Source organism: Nannospalax galili, unplaced genomic scaffold (genome assembly GCF_000622305.1).
Source record: "Nannospalax galili isolate Female #2095 unplaced genomic scaffold, S.galili_v1.0 scaffold185, whole genome shotgun sequence".
In the NCBI taxonomy this organism is placed as follows: Eukaryota; Metazoa; Chordata; class Mammalia; order Rodentia; family Spalacidae; genus Nannospalax; species Nannospalax galili.
Window position 1 is genome coordinate 1,398,008 of NW_008355474.1, and position 15,407 is coordinate 1,413,414.

General features: G+C 42.7%; 1 protein-coding gene across 1 annotated transcript in view; it reads left to right on the forward strand.

Annotated features, from left to right (window-relative positions):
• Ap3s2 (adaptor related protein complex 3 subunit sigma 2) overlaps positions 1–14,303 on the forward strand; it is a 53,855-nt gene extending 39,552 nt beyond the window's left edge. The window contains exons 5-6 of the mRNA XM_008852805.3: positions 10,421–10,528; positions 12,047–14,303. Coding sequence (XP_008851027.2) covers positions 10,421–10,528; positions 12,047–12,175 — 237 coding nt within the window. The 3' untranslated portion in view covers positions 12,176–14,303. The remainder of the gene's footprint in view (positions 1–10,420; positions 10,529–12,046) is intronic.
• The last annotated feature ends 1,104 nt before the right edge of the window (positions 14,304–15,407 follow it).

The window sequence follows — 15,407 nt, forward strand, 5'->3', positions numbered from 1 at the left end:
TCATCCTCTGTGGCTCTCTGGTACACGCCCTCTAGCAGACAGGAAAATGATTCATCCCTTCTCCCAAGAATTTCTTCCCTACTTAATCTCTGAAGGCCTTTCAAATAAATTACTGAAGCAATCCAAGCCAATAAGGGATAGAAAAATGTTATCTGTACTTGGCTTTTTATGTAGTGAACTTGTAAGCTCAGCTTTTTTAAAAGCTACAGTGTTATGAAGTTGACATCCTAATTTTCCAGCATAAGCAGAATGATCATTTTTTAAAAATATTTGGTTAGCATTTTATTGTCTTCTGTGTTGTGGTCAGGCAGTGGGAGTTTGTACCCCTGTCCTTTGTCAGGCTTTGTCCTCTGTTGTAAAACATTGGGAGGGCAGGGAGATAGCTCTATTCTAGAAGTTTCTGTGGATGTCATTAAGCTGGGACTATGGTATGACCAGTGGGCTGATAGTGTCCCAGATGTTACTTACTCTCCCTGCCCATGAAGCTCTAAGAATGGTGTCCTGCCATCCCCCCAACAGCTTCATTTTGTTGTGGAAGCAGTGCTACAGGGGTACTCTGTGACACCACATTTTGGGTAACATTAGAGATTTTAGCTGACTTTTTGAGCTTTACTTTTCATATTTACTGGAGAAGGGATGGTAAGTTTAATATGTCAACTTTAGAATATGAGAAGTTGAGATTTGGAGACTGTTCCTTCTCAGAGAAAAAGAGAAAGGGAGCCATTTAAATGCCTTACTTACCCCGCCTTCCTCATAATCTTTAGGCTTCTGGTCAGTTTGTTTCTAGTGGTAGTCACTGTTGATGTGGGGTTAGATTCAGAACTTTAACTTAATTGAGAACTGTAACCAAAGATGGAACCATGAAGGTCCTGGTACCATATATCCTTGGGAATGGCTATTCAAACTGACTTGTCTCCACTCCCAGAAGTTCTTCAGCCAGATTTCTGTATCTTTGAAGTCATGCTTATGTTTTACCTGTTGGACTCTGTCAATCCTGTTGGGAGGCTAGCAGGCTCATTTCAATCTGTTTCATCTGAAGTAGTAATGATGTGTCCCAGATAGTAGAGTGAGTTTCAGAGGGCCAGCATGCCAGAGCAACATGCTGTGTCTTCAAATCTAGACCTTAGCATAGTATGGGACTCTTTCCTTCATCCCACCAGCAATTATGAATTAAGTGCACTGCAGAGCACTGGGCATCCCGAGGGGATTTAACACAGAACCTCAAAGGATCATGGTCAACAAGAGACATGAAAAACAGCATGGCAGTATACTCGCTTAAGTACCTCAGTAGACTCCCATCCTAGTCACTGAGAAGAGGGTGAACTCTACCAGCAGAGGCCTTAACTTCCTTGACATTAGTTGGTCCAACCCTGGGTAGTCAGAACCTCAAACCTGGAAGAGTGTTTCTGATTTTTACAGAACTGCTTAGCAGGATTAGCATGAAGAATGATTGAAAGTAGTGAGGGGTAGGAATCGGCAGATCTCAGCAGTTGGCAGCATTATTATAAGTTCTGGCTCATTTGGAGAAGTGCTTTCTTTCCATCAAGAGATCTCAACAGGTTAGACAGTCTTCTTTTCTTGTGTGTGGTACTGAGGATCAAACCCGGGTCCTCGAAAATGCACTCTACCACTGAGCACTCTGCAGCCCTAGAGTCATTTAACATTCTTCCAGTCTTTTTATACTTTTTAAGAAATTTTTTATTTTATGTTCATGAGTGTTTTGCCTGCATATGTGTAAGTGCACTATGTGTGTGTAGTGCCTACAGAGGGCAGAAGAGCGTGTCAGATCCCCTAGAACTGGAGTTATGAACAATTGTTGGCAGCCATGTGGGTGCTTGGAACTGAACCTGGGTACCCTGCAAGAGCAGCAAACACTCTTTAACTGGTGAGACATCTCTCCAGTCCAACTGTCTTCCATTCTTATTTTCTCTCTGTCTTTGCATGTTTATAGTAGAGCTGCTGATCAGGTCTTTTATGGTTGAAGAACCTCGGATTTGTGTTCATCAGGAGTCACACCTTCCAGAAGTTCCAACATTATCCCTAAGCACTTGTTGGCATCCTCAGCACATACCAGATAATGTTGTTACTGTTTCATCTATAAATGCACTGGGTCACTGAAGACATAGACACTGACTGCTACATTCCTTTACTGGTTAGGACATTTGTATCACCTCTAGGGACTGTCTCAAACAGATAACTTGCATTGTTTTTTTAAGACAGTCTTACTGTAACCCAGGCTGTCCTCATACTTGTATTCCTCCTGCCTCAGCTTCCTAACTGCTAGGATTCTAAATGTTTACTACCACATCCAGCTTCAAATAGGTAACTTTTTTGTTTTGTTTTTGTTTTGAGACAGGGTCTCACTATTTAGCACTGGCTGGCTTGGAACTCACGACATAGACCAGGCTGGCCTCAAATTCAGATTAAAGGTATGCACCACCACATCTATCCCAAATAGACAACTTCTGTTGACAGAAAATAGTAAAGGAACTAAATCGAATACCCAGTGGATCCAGTTGTAGATATAAGTACCCTGAAGGAAGGATTTAACAGCTTCTTAGAAAAGAAAAACTGAAGGGCTACAGATACCCAGGAGCTGGTGTGGTGTCAGATTATCTGTAAAGGAATTGGCATTTTAGCTATTCTTATTCTGAGAAATTTCAAGAGAAAAATTTGGGGGTTTTTGGTGTTCTGTTGTTGTTTTGTTTTGCTGAGACTAGGTCTCCCTGTAGCCCCAGCTGACCTGGAACTTGCTATGTAGACCAAGCTGGCCTCGATCTCATAGATATTCACCTGCCTCTGCCTCCTGAGTGCTGGGATTAAAGGTGTGTACCACCACGCGTGGCTTAGAGAAAAATTTTAAATACAGAACTATAAACACTAGCTTTCACTCATTAAAGTACGGCTGTAAGCTGGACATGGTAGCACGTGCCTTTAGTCCCAGCACTTGGGAGACAGGCAGGTGAATCTCTGTGAGATCAAGGCCAGCCTGGTCTACATAGCAAGTTCCAGGCCAGCTGGGGCTACAGGGAAACCTTGTCTCAGAAAGACCAAAAAAAAAAAAGTATGGCCATAAATTTATAAATCTTGATCCTGGGAAACCTCAGCTCCTACCTCATATTTTACAAAATGCTTAAGACTGCATCTCTTGCCTACATGTTTTCTTGCTAGTTTCCTATCAAGTTGTTCTATTGGTATCTTGAGTTGTCTTAAATCTATTTCAGATGAAACTCTTCCTGATTGTGATTATTTCTAGGTCAGATTACTGTTGGATTGGCAAAACTAAGAGATCAAATAGCACTTGGTTTAAATTCCATTAAACATTTCTGAGTAGTTTTGCTAGTGTCATTATGATAGATGGTTGATGAGTTAACAAAATACTCAATTATTCTGATAATTTATGTTTGTACACTGTTTGGCTTGGTGTCAAGCTCTTGAAGACCTTTGTCTCTGATTTCTTCTAGTCCATCATTTTGAATTATCTACTTGCCTCCCATGTCAGTCTTCTTCCCCTCAACATCCTTTGGTTAAGGCATACTTTAACTCTTAGCGTTCTCTCAGATGTTACCTAGGTTTCTGCTGGCATCCTCCAGATCAGCCGATCAGCCTTCTCCTGTTCTTGAACAGTACCCTTCTTTGTACTCTGACCACATCTTTAGTGCTTCAGGTGTTTGAGTTCAATTTCAATTCTTGGCTGCTTGCTTTCCATATCCTTGTTTGGGAGCCTCCAATTTTCTCGGCTCACTCGCTAGCCACTCAGATGTTTTCTTTGCCTTTTAGTCAGGAGAGGTCCTGACTAACTTGCAAGGTTACCATGAGCTGCCTTTCACTCATCCTATGCTCATAAACACCCATGAAGTCATGTGCCTATGTGTCCTGAATGGGACAGTTCAGGTTCGTTTATACCAATACACAAATATTGTAATTATAGAATTTAATTAAATAATATGGGTGTGGTGGTGCATGCCTTTATTTAATTAAATGTGTACAGGCAAACCAAGAGTAAGAAGAGAAACCAATGTGTAAAAATTAAAGTGAATGCTATGGAAGGAGAAGTTACTTTAAAAGGAAATTGACTTAGGTTTGGGCAAGACAGCCACAAGACAGTGGGAGGTGGGGGCATCTTAAAGGGTTCTGTACTTACTACTTCATCACAGGTGTTGCAGTTCTCCTTTATGGGGGGGGGCAAGGAGAACTTTTTTTTATTTTAAACAGGAAACACACACACACACACACACACACACACACATTTTTTTTTGTCTTTTTGAGACAGGGTTTCCTTGTAGCCCCAGCTATCCTGGAACTCACTACGTAGACCAGGCTGGCCTTGAACTCACAGAGATCTGCCAGCCTCTGCCTCCCAAGTGCTGGGATTAAAGGCATGCGCCACCATGCCAAAAAAAAATTTTTAATGTGTATGCATGTATTGCCTGCATGTAGGTAAGTGCACTCGTGTCATGCCATGCCTGTGGAGGACAGAAGAGGCTGTCAGATCCCCTGGCCCTGGAGTTATGGACAGTTGTTAGCTGCCATGTGGGTGCTGGGATTTGAACCCAGGTCTTGTGTAAGAACAGCCAGTGTTCTTAACCACTGAGCCATCTCTCCAGCCCAGGAGTACTTTTTAATTTCACAATTTTATACACATTTGCAGTCATATACTTAGATTATATTTGCCCCTAATTATTCTCTCTTATCCCCTCCCACTTCCACTGAACCTCTTCTTCCCAACAAGCCACCCAAAACAATACAGAGAGTGCTTTTTGGCTTTTTGAGACAGTGTCTCTGTGTCCAGGCTGATCTGGAACTCAACAATCTTCTTGCCTCTTGCTCTGAGTGCTGGGTTACAGTCACATGTCACTGTGCTTGCAAGGTCTCCTTTAGGTAGATGAAATTATAGTTGATGCCTTTTGGCTTAGACCTCTTTGTAAAAATATTTTATTTATTATTTTTATTTTATGTGTATGAGTGTATTGCCTGCATGTATGTAATTGCATCCTGTATGTATGTAATTGCATCCGTGTTGTGTAGTGCCCTTGGAAATCAGAAGAGGGCATCAAATCTCCTGGAACTGGAATTATAGCTGATTGTTAGCTGCCATGTAGGTGCTAGGAACTGAACCTAGGTCCTCTGCAAGAGCAATCTGTGCTCTTAACTGCTGAGCATCTCTCCAGCCCTGCACCAGAGATCTTCTTGCCCCTAATAGATGGCTCTCGAGGTTTATTTATAGCAAATGATGGTGGGTTTGGACTTTGTGTGTGGGGGGGTGTCATAGTAAAAATCATCGTAACCCTATCTGGAGTTGTTAGATTTACATGCTGTCTGTCCGTCAGCTGTTGAGGGTAAGGCGATCTTGATCTTGGTGTTCTTGGTCTCTTCCCTCCATTTTCTTCCTAATTTTTGCTAGTTGTCATTTTCTACATTGTTGAGGCATGAACATTGATGCCTTCTTGTCACCTTTCAATTTTAACCTGCCCACTAAGTAGCTTCAGCACTCACAGCTGGTCTTTCCTTTATGCCATAGTCATTTTTTAAAACTTATTTATTATTCTTATTTTATGTGTATGAGTGTATTGCCTGCATGTGTATAAGTGCACCCATGTTGTGCAATGCCATAGTCTTTCTGTTACTCCTTGGTCATCACAAGTTTTCTAGGTTCCTTGAGTCACTCTTTGTGTCCTTAAGAATGTTGTAGATAGTGCTCTTTTTTCTGCTAGCATTAAATATTTGTGGGTGTTTTGTTTGTTTATTTTTTAGGTTTTTTTTGAAACAAGGTCTCTAGCCAGACTGGCCTCAAACTCCCTATATAGCGAAGAATGACCTTGAACTTGTAACCCTCCTACTTCTACCTCCCAAATGCTGGGATCAGTCATGTGCCACCACACCTGGTTTGTGCAGTGTTGAGGAAAAGACCAGGATCCCATTCCTGCTAGGCAAGCACTCTGCCAGCTAAGTTGCATTCCTTCTCTTTTCTTTTAATTAATTTGTTTCATTCACTTTTTTCCATTTCTTTCCTTTTATTTGTATTGTTTTTAGCAATGTCTCTAGTGTTACTTCTAGTTTCCTCTTCAATTTTGTAATCTTTTTTCCTTCCATTTTGTCACTGAGCTCCACCACAGAACACTTTCTTGCCTTCTTATCTCCCTATCCCCCTGCTATGATCTCTTGCATTTCAACTTTGAGTTCTTGCTTCTTAGAGACAACTATTTCTCCTGCCTCACCCTCTCAACTAGCTGGGATTACAAGTGTGTACCACCATGCCCAGCAAAATACATTTAAATTTTTAAATTTTGTTTGCAATACTGGAGAGCAAATCTAGGACCTTTATTATTTTTTGGCCCTTTTTTGAGATAGGGTCTCCCTGTAGCCTCAGCTGACCTGGAACTCACTATGGAAACCAGGCTGACCTCAAACTCACAGAGATCCTCCTGCCTCTGCCTCCCAAGTGCTGGGACTAAAGGCATGCACGACCTCGCCCAGCCCAAATCTACAACCTTTAACACACCAAGCAAGTGCTAGAACTCTGAGCTGTGTCTTAGCCATGTCATTTCTTTCGTTTTGTTTTTGTTTTTGAGACAAGGTCTCACTATGTAGCCCTAGCTGGCCTTGAACTCACTATGTGGACCAGGCTAGCCTCAAACTCACAGAGATCCACTTGGCTCTGCCTTGTAAGTACTGGGATAAAGACCACACCTAGCCATTCCTTTTTTTATAATTTTCAAAATGTTTTACTTTAATTTCAACTGTTACATAGCAGTACTTTTCCATTATGTAGTCTTTGTCTATCATTTGGTTTCCTGTTTCCTAATTTTCTTTGTTGTATCTTTAGATCTTGTGTAGATTTCTTTTTATAGTTATCTTTAAATAGGTTCATTTTTCAGATACTAGCTATTTTCAGGAATTTTGTTTGGGGAGGTGCTGAGACTGTGTTCCAGGATAGATGCAGTTGACCCTATGATAGAGAGTTCTGGGTGAGTTTATGTGCCCATGATTCTTGCTAGCAAATAAAAATAGGCATCTGTGAGCATTTCCACAATGCAAAGACTTTCTTCTCTGCACCAACAAAAACCACATTTGCAAGGCAGATAGAGCTGGCTCCTGTGTTTTTCCATGTAGCCCTAACTTTAGGTCCAAGAAAATGTCTTCCCTCCACACCGAAGAATTTGTGTGTGCTTTGCTTCTAGGAAGTATATTTTCATAGGCCTTGCTGAGGTCACCAGCTTCCGTCTCTTCCCTCTCTTTTCTCCCTATCCTTCCATGAAGCAAAGGGAGCCTTGCCTGAGCCTCCTGCTTTTGACAGCATTTCTATCTTTAGGGGTCTGAAATTTGTATTTTCTTCTAGTTTTGTTGAAAATCGGTTTGCTTTTTTATTTTTACATTTAGAACACATTTGAATAGCTTTTAGAAATGCTGCCTTTATGATTTAGTATCCAAATTAGAAGTTTTAAACTTTTCTTTCTATTTTCTGATCCCCATAATATCATATATTAGGCCTTTTGCTATACCTTCTCCATAAAACCTCCACAACCATACTGTCATCCATCTTCTAAGCCTCTAAAGCCACAAGAAATTTTCTACTCAGATGTGGGAAAGCCTTTTATCCATTCAGCCTGGGTAAAAGGCTGAATGGTAAAGCCTTTTATCCATTCAGCCTCTGGTAAAAGGCTGTGCTGGGTTTTGTTCTAGACCTTGGGGATGAGAGGGAAGAATTCACACAGAGCTTTGTTATACCAAAGGCAAGTCTGGATCCATGTGCACTAGCAGTCATGGGTGAATATAGCAGATTCAGAATATAGATCCACCAAACCTACATTCAGCACTCAGTTCTGGTACTGATACACCTGGCATTTTTATAGTTTCATTGATTTTTTTTTTCCTCATGTATAAAATGAATTTTCATTTATGGTTCTTTTGTTTATTTGTTTTTTTTTTTTTTTTTGGTCTTTTTGAGACAGGGTCTCCCTTTTACCCCAACTTGCCTGGAACTCACTATGTAGACCAGGCTGGCCTTGAACTCACAGAGTTCCGTATGTGCCACCACTCCAGGCTCCTATTTCATTTATGTTGATGTGATAAAATACCCTGGCAAAAAACAACTTAGGAGAGGAGAGGGTTTATTTGGCTTATAGTTCTAGCTCACAGTTCATCATGTGGGGAAGTCACAGTGGCAGGAGGCCAAGTAGCTAGTCACATCACTGTCCACAGTCAGGAGTAAAGAAAAAAGAACACACCCATGTTGCCTGCTTGCTTTCTTCTAGCCTTCTTCTGTCTTAGATAGTTCAGAACTCCCTACCTAGGGAATGGTGTCTTCCACAATGGGCTGGGTCTTCCTTCAGTTAAGAATAAAGACAATCCCCCCAGGCATGCCCACAGACTAACCTGATAAAGACAGTCACTCAGTTGAGACTCTTCCCAGGAGATTCTAAGTTGTGGCAAGATGACATTACAAACTAACCATCATAATTACCAAATGCAGATAAATATTGTAAAATTAAAATAAGCTTCATGAAGTGCTCGGCATATGGCAGATACTCAACAATAGAATTGTTTTCATCAATGAGGAAGAGATTGGTTAAGCAAAGAGAATAAAACACTAAGAGTACTAATATAGAGGCCTATTTCTTTCTTTTTTAAAGTTTAATGTTTACTATTTTTAATTGTGGTCAATAGCATTAAGTTGATCACATTCATATGTAGCCATCACGACCATCCATGTCCAGAGATCTTCATTTTTGGAAACTGAATCTCTGTACACATTAAACAACAGCACTCACCCACCCCACCTCCCACGGCCGTTGTTCTGCTTTCTCTTTCTATGTATTTGACCTTAGGTACCTCATAGTGAAATCCTACAGGTTGTTTTTTTGTAGACGTTTTATTTTGCTTTGCATAGTGTACTCAAGTGTTAGTCATGTTATATAGTATTTGTGTTATATGGATGTATACATGTATCAAAATTTCCTTCCTTTTTTTTTGGTGTTTTTGAGACAGGAGACAGGATCTCCCTGTAGCCCCAGCTGTCCTGGAACTCACTATGTAGACCAGGCTGGCCTTGAACTCACAGAGCTCCGCCTGCCTCTGCCACCCAATAATATTGTATTTTATGAACATACCACATTTTGTTTATCCATTTGGTGGACACTTGGGTTGTTTCCACCTGTTGCCTATTGTGACCATTGCCTATATGAACATGGATATATAAATATCTCTTTGAGTCCCTACTTTCAGTCTTTTGGATATTACCCAGAAGTAGAATTGTTAAGTCATACAGCAACTCTGTTTTTGTTTTCTGAGGAACCTCCATATAGTTCATACATCCAGAAGACTATTTGATAGGGAAATATAAACAGTGTAGTTCCCCTAGGGAACAACTTGAAAAGCAGTCTTGTGTAACACTTTATATATTACCTAAATATGAAACTTCTAGCCAGGCGTGGTGGAGCAAGCCTGTAGTCCCAGCACGTGTGAGGTCGAGGCAGGCAGATCTCTGCGAGTTCAAGGCCAGCCTGGTCTTCATAGTGAGTTCCAGGCCAGCTGGGGCTACAGGAAGACCCTGTTTCAAAAAAAGACCAAAAAAAAAAACCAACAAACCCTTCTACTGTTAAATTTTATTTGTCTATAGTTATATATTCATGCATAATATGAGTAATTCATATCATAAAAAATTTAGAAAAAGAGTTCAGAGAAGTGGTTAATAAGACTTACTGAGCATATATAGAAATTTCTCCATCTACTCCATCCCCAAAGTCAGAGGACATATCCCCCATTGTGGGCTAGTGCATTCCCTCTGCTCTCTGTGGGCAAAATCGAGAAGGCCATAGAAAGGACACTGAGCTGGGTGTGATGGCGCATGCCTTTAAGCCCAGCAGTTAGGAGGCAGAGGCAGGTGGATCTCTGAGTTCGAGGCCAGTCTGGTCTACATAGTGGATTCCAAGCCAGATGGGGCTATAGGGAAACCCTGTCTCAAAAAAAAAAAAAGCCATCTCTACTTATGTAGAACCCAACATATAAGGCATCAGCCAAGATGGTTTACATCTTGTTTTTGATCTAGTTATCTCATCTAGCCATTCTTGTAGCCCTGGAAGGAGGCTGAAGCTTTGAAAGGATAATTTACTCAAGGCCACTCAGCTAACTAATAGCAGAGCTGGAATTTAAACATGATCTGTCTGACTCAGAAGCCTCAGCTGCCTCACTGCCTTGGGTACCAGACACCTCTAACTCTGCTGATAGAAGACCAGGCTACCATAGGCCAGAAAGGGAGAGAACTCCTGTGGTCTCACTGCTGAGGTGGTTGTGCTAGAGGAGTGTAGATGACTGAGTTATAGATCAGTATGTGTCACATCTGACCCCTCTGCTACTGCTACAACCAAAGGAAATCACTTCACAGTTGCTCTGACCCTTCTTGTTTTTCCCTTTCTTCTAGGTGCACTACATCCTCCAGGAGGTAGTGATGGGAGGAATGGTGCTGGAAACAAACATGAACGAAATTGTGGCTCAGATTGAAGCTCAAAACAGGCTGGAGAAATCAGAGGTGAGGAAGCAGCTGCACTCTTACCCTGTCTGGGTAGAGAAGACCCAGCAGAGGGAGGAGTGTATGCCTATGTGGGGTTTTGTTGCTCTAGAGCCTTAGGAAACAGTTTCTACTCTTCTTTCTTCCTTGAGTCCATCAAAACTGACTTGAAGACCAGTCTAAACACAAAGCAGATAAGGTGATTTGAGATCTCAGTCTTGAATGGAAAGGCATATGACAGAGGAGGACAAACCATTTCTGGGGCAACTGGTTATGGGCTACATTTGTGGTTTATAATTCTTCCTCTCTAAGCCACACACTCCCTGAAGCACCCAGGATGGGTGTTATATGCATCTGACCTCCCAGAAGCCATATTTCATAGTATCTTTTAAGCCCTCAGAAATTCAGATTCCTTATTTTCAGTGAGGCTTCTAAAAAGCTGCAATAAAGTTGGTTTGGAACACCATATCCTTTGGACCCTCACCCAGGACTGGGCTCAGTGCAGGAGCTCATGGTAAAGTTAGTCTTATCACGCTGTGATCTTTCAGTCCCCTTCCTTAGCCTTGCCAGTGAGTAGCAGTTAGGGGCATGCACCTTCACACATGCAGAAATAGCAGAATAGATTACTCTTTAATTTTTGGGTATCTTCAACAGTTTCTTTGATTTGTGTAATGGAACCTGGTCTTACGAAACGAGGAGTTCTTTCTATGAGAACTGGTGTGCCTGTTGGAGAAGTTTTTCCAGACCACAGCTCTTGTGGCTGCTAGAGTTCTCTGAGAAATGTTAAGTTGGGAAGCTTCCAGGCCTAGTGAGTAAGTCAGGCAAGGGGTTTGGAAATAAACAAAGACATGCTGGGGAATGGTGGCATTTGAGTGAGTATCCTGAAAGTAGTCAGGGAGCAATGATTTTGAAAGTCTTTGTCACCTTCTCCCTCTCACACTGAGAATGATTCTGTTGGGTGGGTTTTGTTACCCATCCTTTTGTGTCTGGCATGTCAACCTGCTTGTTGCCGAATGACATCCAAAGCCTGTGGTTTTCCAGTTCACATACGTTGACAGGCAGTTGCCAACATTGCTTTTGTGATACTGCTTTTCCTTTAAAGAATTTCCCTATGACTTTGTATTTGTTAAGATGGCCTTTTGAGGAAAGGTTTTTTTGTTTTTTTTTTGTAACCAATAGAGTACCCTTAATACCAATTGTGACCTGGATAAACAATCTCAGAATATTTCAGCAAGCATTTATTAAGTACCAATGATAGGCCACTGACAGTTTTTAGGAGCCTGGGCTATGAGACTGCATAAGACACAGCCTGCTTTTGTGGACCTTGTAGTCTGACAGGAACAAAGGCTTCAGATCTCCATACCAAGCTCCAGCTACCCTTAAAAATGTTTTGTTGGTCACTTTTCAGAAAGGAGGAAGAAAATTAAAAAGTCTGTGTGTGCTCTTTGGAATTCCTTAGATCTTCATGTATTTGGTTTTTAAAGAATTAAGCAGGTGACACTGAGAACGCATCTCACACTCACCTCTCATTTCTCCTAGGGTGGCCTCTCAGCAGCCCCAGCACGGGCTGTATCTGCTGTGAAGAACATCAACCTGCCTGAGATCCCACGGAACATCAACATCGGCGATCTCAACATCAAAGTTCCCAACCTGTCCCAGTTTGTGTGAAGGTCGAGGATTGGGCTCAGCTGGAGTCCCTAGGACAAGCAAAGCCAGTCAAGTCCAGAACCAGAGCCCATTCGAGCCTTCAGGGGAGTTATGCCTCAGGACCCTGAATCTCTCTGTCTGGGGAGACAGCTTGGCACAGAGTGAAAAGGGAATCAGACACACACTGTTTAGGCATATTCAGATCTCCCTCAGGCTGCCCTACCACTCTCTGATACACATGGCTATGGTAGACATCAGCAGGCCCTTCTGCCCCAGAAGGGAATCAGCACACCCAAGCCACTTGTTCCTTTACCTCCTCCACACAGCTTCCCCCAAGGTTGGAGACTGGAACAGGCCACCTGCTTCCCAGGGCCCCACCACTGGGACTGAACACATTTTCTAACTTCCTCCTTAGCTCCACCACAGGCTTCTGAAGTCCTGTGGTACTTGTGGCCAGAGACCATAGGGCTAGCCTTTCAGATGTGGAATGTGGTAAGTGGCAGGTAAGGGCAGGGTTTATATCAGCTCTACCAGGACATCTCAGAATCCCTTTGTATAGCCAAACTATTTGGTTTCCACTTGGCTACAGAGCACATTTCTCCCACTGGTATATTCCCATTTTTTGTTGTTACAGGCATCTGTGTGCAGGACACAGTTTAAATTATACTCTGACCGTCACCACCCTTCCCTCTTCAGAGGGTACACCCCTCCCCTCTCAGAGGGCCTACTCCCAGAGGAGAAGCCTTTATCTGTAGAATGTGAAGGCTGGATCCTCCCAGGGTTATGACTCTTCCTGAGTTTAAAATACAATGTCCTCTTGGAAGCAGAAGGTTGGGTTGCTGTGTTGTAAATGATAAAGCACTTCCCTTTGGACAGAAACCCCCTGGCCAGTCCCAGCTTCTGGAACTGAGAGGTTGAACTGGGGTGCTGTACAGAGCTAAGCCTGAAGCATGCTGGCCATGGTGCTATGTATTCTCCTTCCCTGAGTCCTGCTGTGGATACATCAGGCTTCCTCGGGTGACATTCTCCCAGGACTGTGGAAGCCTGTCATGTTTACATGTACTGAGTCTTTCTTTCTATGGCTAATTTAGAGCTAATACCAACTGCAGGAAGCAGGGCCTCTTGCTCCACACTGTTGGTTGGGTCTCAGGGGTAGTGGTGAGGCAGTTGCTGCATCTTGGTGGGGAACTCTCCCAGTTCAGTCACCTCTCCTGCCTTCTGGCTGGACACACAGTCTGTTTCCCATAGCCTCCAGTTTGCTGATGATGGTCCCAGCAGGACCATGTGTCAGGACCCCAGCATTTTTTATTTTCCAGTAGTGCTCCCTGTACTTTGTGCCCATTGCTTTCTGCAGCCTCTTGTCCTTACCCTTTCAGCACTTGTCAAAACCTCAGTGATGGGCAGTTGGCCAGAAGGTAGGCCCCCTGGAAATTGGGAAGAGGGAATTTGAGGTGACTAGATCTGACACCAAACTCCTGGTGCCATTCTCAAATCATTTGCATTTTCTTTTGTCATCTTGCCACATTCATGCCCCTTTTATATTTGCTGACCATGAAGTAGGAATAAAGGAAGGAAACCAGTGTTTATTTGCATCTACTGTAAGATGGTATAGGCAAGATCTTTTGGAAATGCTCACCATAGACATCCTTAAACACATTTTGCTGCTGAAGAAAGCAAGGTTAGTTTGGGTAACCTGCCTTTTGGTCACACAGGGCTAAGGTTTGAAATTTGCCTGCCGGGCTTCAAAGTTCTATTTTCTCCTTACTACTTAAGGTGAATTCTCTCAGTTTATCTTCTTTACAGATAAGGAAATTGAGTCTCAAAGGAATTAAGCAACTTCTTACAAACCGTTTTTTTTAAAAGCCTGATTTTCTAAGGTAGCCAGTGACTTGTCACAGACTAAGAGCAGGAGGGTCCTCTATGTCCCTCTAGTTAACTGCCCAAGATGAAGCCCACCCTGAGTGTTAAGTGTTGGGTTGAGGTCATTGTTCTTGAGCTCCTTTGCTGTGCAGCTGAATACACTGTTGAGTTGGAAGCACCGGGTATCCTGGGGCAGTCTCAATTTCAGATGTTTACCTACTAAAAATCACATGGTTCCTTGTAACTGTCTCTTGGTCCTGTAGATTATAAAGGAAGCATCCATGCAACAGCTCTCATCTTAATGTCTGTTGTTTTGAATTTGTAAAACTTAATCCCTCTGGACAAGCCAGAGGGACTAATTAATGACTTAAGGTCATTAGATCCAGCTAGTTTGTCTGCTATCAACAAAACCATAGTCTGGTAAGAATAGCCTTCTCTATTCTTACCCCCTTTGTGTTTTGAGACAGGGGCTCACTTTGTAACTCAATCCTCCTGCCCCTGCTTTTTAAGTGCTGTGATTGTAGGTGTGTACTATGGCACCGTGTGCTCTTCTGTTGAATAGTTAAAGAGACAGTCCTCATTGGTCTTTTTGGAGAGGGTTGTCCCTTTTGCAACTGAGGGCTGGGTTTGAGTTGCTTTGGGAGTTCCTGGCCTGGGTAGTTTATAACTGAGACTTCTCTAGGGTCATGTGGGATGCTGGGTTTTCAGTGCTCACTACTACTAGTTAAAATCTGGGCTTCTCTTACTGCTCACTTTGTAAGTGCCTGATGAGGGCTAAACTCGGTTCTAAACTTAAGATTGAGAGAGAGAGGCTCTGTTTTCCCCATGTCTTTGAACTTCTCTGACTGAGCACTTACATGGTTGGGACTTGGGGAGTCTGACGACTTAGAGCTGTAGAAGCCAGACTCACTGACTGCTGTGTGGAAGATTTAAAGAACAGCAACCCATTTTCTACCGTTGGCTCATGACATGCCTGCTGAGTGCTAAGCAGCTAGCTGACCTTTCATTAAGGCTGACCATGGCCCCAGACATGCTACACTGAGGATATCTTAAGCCTATCAGGTTATAAATCCCTATTATAAACAGGGATTTAGTCAGCCTTTGCCACATTCAGAGCCAGCACCCCTTCAACACAGAGAGCCAGCTTGGTGATGCTCCCTCTGACCTCAGCTTCAGAAAAGAAACCGGGAGCTGGAAGTGGTGGTGCACACCTTTAATCCCAGGACTCAGATGGCAGAGGCCAGTGGATCTCTTTGAGATCCAGGCCAGCTTGGTCTACATAGCAAGTTCCAGGCCCACTGCAGCTACAGGAAGACCCTGTCTCAAAAAAAAGATTTTTAAAAAGGGATAGGGGATTCACACCAGGTCCCTGACCTTTAATAGGGCTTTCCTT